The sequence below is a fragment of the Nyctereutes procyonoides genome, unplaced genomic scaffold, assembly GCF_905146905.1.
Source record: "Nyctereutes procyonoides isolate TBG_1078 unplaced genomic scaffold, NYPRO_anot_genome, whole genome shotgun sequence".
NCBI lineage: Eukaryota > Metazoa > Chordata > Mammalia > Carnivora > Canidae > Nyctereutes > Nyctereutes procyonoides.
The window spans coordinates 49,708,237-49,711,698 of record NW_026575052.1 but is presented as its reverse complement, the minus strand read 5'-3'; the positions used below and the strand labels follow the sequence as shown (position 1 = coordinate 49,711,698).

The window sequence follows — 3,462 nt, the reverse complement described above, 5'->3', positions numbered from 1 at the left end:
ACACCATTAGCCACATGATGTCGCTGTATACCACAAAGTATTGTCGGCGTTAATGTACAGCTCACCAAAAACTAAAGGAGGAAGCTCCATTTTGTCACAGCCTGAGAGACGACAAAACCGGCTGGGAGATACATTATTCAAGATATAAAGTAAAGAAAGTATTATTTGGATGTGAGAGAGCGGTACCAAAGGTGTAGTGGTTTTGCGATGCTGTTTCCTAGGCAAGGAGGCAAGGGATGCCTGCGTCTGCTGCTCTCAGTTCTGTTCCTCGAAGCCTGGAAGGCGGGGAGTGGCCAGGTCCGCTACTCGGTCCCGGAGGAGGCCAAACACGGCACCTTCGTGGGCCGCATCGCCCAGGACCTGGGGCTGGAGCTGGCGGAGCTGGTGCCGCGCCTTTTCCGACTGGCGTCCAAAGGCCACGGGGACCTTCTGGAGGTAAATCTGCAGAATGGCATTTTGTTTGTGAATTCTCGGATCGACCGGGAGGAGCTGTGTGGGAGGACTCTGGAGTGCAGCATCCACCTGGAGGTGATCGTGGACAGGCCGCTGCAGGTTTTCCATGTGGAGGTGGAGGTGAAGGACATTAACGACAACCCACCAGTTTTCAGAGCGAGAGAACAAAGGTTATTTATTCCTGAGTCTAGACTGGTGGATTCACGTTTCCCGATAGAGGGCGCTGCTGATGAGGACGTTGGTATCAACGCTCTTCTAACTTACACCCTCAGCCCCAGTGATTATTTCTCTTTGGACGTACAAGCAAGTGATGAACTCAGTAAGTCACTTTCACTTGAATTGAGGAAACCTTTGGACAGAGAAGAAACACCAGAACTTCATTTATTATTGACAGCCACTGATGGGGGCAAACCAGAGCTAGAAGGTAGAGTTCAACTGCTGATCACAGTGCTGGACGTTAACGATAATGCCCCATTGTTTGCCCAGGCTGTGTACAGAGTCCATTTATTAGAGGGTACAGCAAATGGAACGTTAGTGACTACACTAAATGCCTCTGATGCCGACGAAGGTGTAAATAGCGAAATTGTCTTCTCCTTTGGCAGTCATGTTACAATAAACTTTCAAAAAAACTTCAAAATTGATTCCAGCTCAGGAGAAATTAGGCTAATTGGTAGACTGGATTATGAAGATACAAAATCCTATGAAATTCAGGTAAAAGCAGTTGATAAAGGAAATCCTCCAATGTCGAATCACTGCAAAGTTTTAGTAAAAGTGCTGGATGTAAATGATAATGCTCCACAATTGGCAATCACACCTCTGTCTTTGCCAGTGAGAGAGGACACTCCACTGGGCACCGTCATCGCCTTCGTCTCCGTATCCGACCGTGACTCTGGCGCCAACGGGCAGGTGGCCTGCTCACTAGCACCCCAAGGCCCCTTCAAGCTGGTGTCCACCTTCAAGAATTACTATTCGCTGGTGCTGGACAGCGCCCTGGACAGAGAGAGCGTGGCGAACTACGCTCTGGTAGTGACCGCACGCGACGGAGGCTCGCCTTCGCTGTCGGCCACGGCCAGCGTGTCCGTGGAGGTGGCCGACGTGAACGACAACGCGCCGGCATTCGCGCAGCCCGAGTACACGGTGTTCGTGAAGGAGAACAACCCGCCCGGCTGCCACATCTTCACGGTGTCGGCGCGCGACGCCGACGCGCAGGAGAACGCGCTGGTGTCCTACTCGCTGGTGGAGCGGCGCGTGGGCGAGCGCGCGCTGTCGAGCTACGTGTCGGTGCACGCGGAGAGCGGCAAGGTGTACGCGCTGCAGCCGCTGGACCACGAGGAGCTGGAGCTGCTGCAGTTCCAAGTGAGCGCGCGCGACGCGGGCGTGCCTCCCCTGGGCAGCAACGTGACGCTGCAGGTGTTCGTGCTGGACGAGAACGACAACGCGCCCGCGCTGCTGCCGCTGCCCGGGGCGCGCGGCGGGGGCGGCGCGCTGAGCGAGCCGGTGTCGAGGGCGGTGGGCGCGGGCCACGTGGTGGCCAAGGTGCGCGCGGTGGACGCGGACTCGGGCTACAACGCGTGGCTGTCGTACGAGCTGCAGCCGGCGGCGGGGGGCGCGCGCAGCCCGTTCCGCGTGGCGCTGTACACGGGCGAGATCAGCACGACGCGCGCCCTGGACGAGGCGGACGCGCCGCGCCAGCGCCTGCTGGTGCTGGTGAAGGACCACGGCGAGCCGGCGCTGACGGCCACGGCCACTGTGCTGCTGTCGCTGGTGGAGAGCGGCCAGGCGCCCAGGCCGTCGTCGCGGGTGTTGGCGGGCGGCGCGGGCGCGGGCGCGGGCGCGGGCGCGGCGCTGGTGGACGTCAACGTGTACCTGATCGTCGCCATCTGCGCGGTGTCCAGCCTGTTGGTGCTCACGCTGCTGCTGTCCACGGCGCTGCGGTGCTCGGCGCCGCCCAGCGAGGGCGCGTGCGGGCCGGGGAAGCCCACGCTGGTGTGCTCCAGCGCGGTGGGGAGCTGGTCGTACTCGCAGCAGAGGCGGCAGAGGGTGTGCTCTGGGGAGGGCCCGCCCAAGGCCGACCTCATGGCCTTCAGCCCCAGCCTGCCTCAAGCTCCAGGCTCCGCAGAAGAAAGACAACAACCCTCAGAATCAGAACACTTAGGAAAGGTGAGTCTTTCCTGTCAATTCCAGAATTTTTCTATATCCTTTATTTATGATTCTATTATTTTGAATCATAGTTTTGCCCTTATTTTTTAAAATCATTATTCTATTGTGCAACATATGGTATGAAATAGAGGTGAATTTCTTGCATTGAGAACAATGGTTTTCTTATTATCACACTTTGTTTTTTTCATAATTAAATTAGGTTTTCTTTTCCTTGTATTTGAAAGCAGCCTGAATGGATCTTTTAATGCCAAGACCTCCAAAAGTCTTAGGTCATTACAATACATGACATCACTCAGGAATAATTTCTAATATTAACTATACCCTTCAGTAGTCAAATAATCTGTTGTTTGGGATTAAGATTTCACACTTGGAAAATCTGTAGATTTTAAGGCACAATAGAGAGTTCATTGATAAAAGAATCCCTTCTCTCGGCGCCTGGCATAAGCTTGGGATTCTTAATTTCAGCTCAGGTCATGATCTCAGAGTAGTGGGATTCAGCCCTGCATGGGGCTCCACTCAGTGGAGTCTGTTTGTCCCTCTCCCTCTGCTCCTCCCCTCTTCCCAGTCCCTTCTTCCCTATAGGCACGCCCTCAAAATAAATAAATAAATAAATAAATAAATAAATAAATAAATAAATAAATAAATAAAATCTTTAGGAGAAAAGATTAGAATCCTCTTTCAATTTTGTTAAAATATCTTTTTTAAAAAGAGTTAATTTATTTACTCATGAGAGATGCAGAAAGAAAGGCAGAGACAGAGGGAGAAGCCGGCTCCCCAGCTAAGAGCTGGATGTGGGACTTGATCCCGGGACCCTGGGATCACGCCGTGAGCGGAAGATAGAACGTCGAC

At 53.6% G+C, this 3,462-nt stretch overlaps 1 protein-coding gene across 1 annotated transcript; it reads left to right on the top strand.

Moving 5' to 3' along the window:
- The first annotated feature begins 207 nt into the window (after positions 1-207).
- LOC129514106 (protocadherin alpha-1-like) lies at positions 208-2,703 on the top strand. Its single transcript, XM_055332661.1, has one exon. The coding sequence runs from the start codon at positions 208-210 to the stop codon at positions 2,701-2,703; it is 2,496 nt and encodes an 831-aa protein (XP_055188636.1).
- The last annotated feature ends 759 nt before the right edge of the window (positions 2,704-3,462 follow it).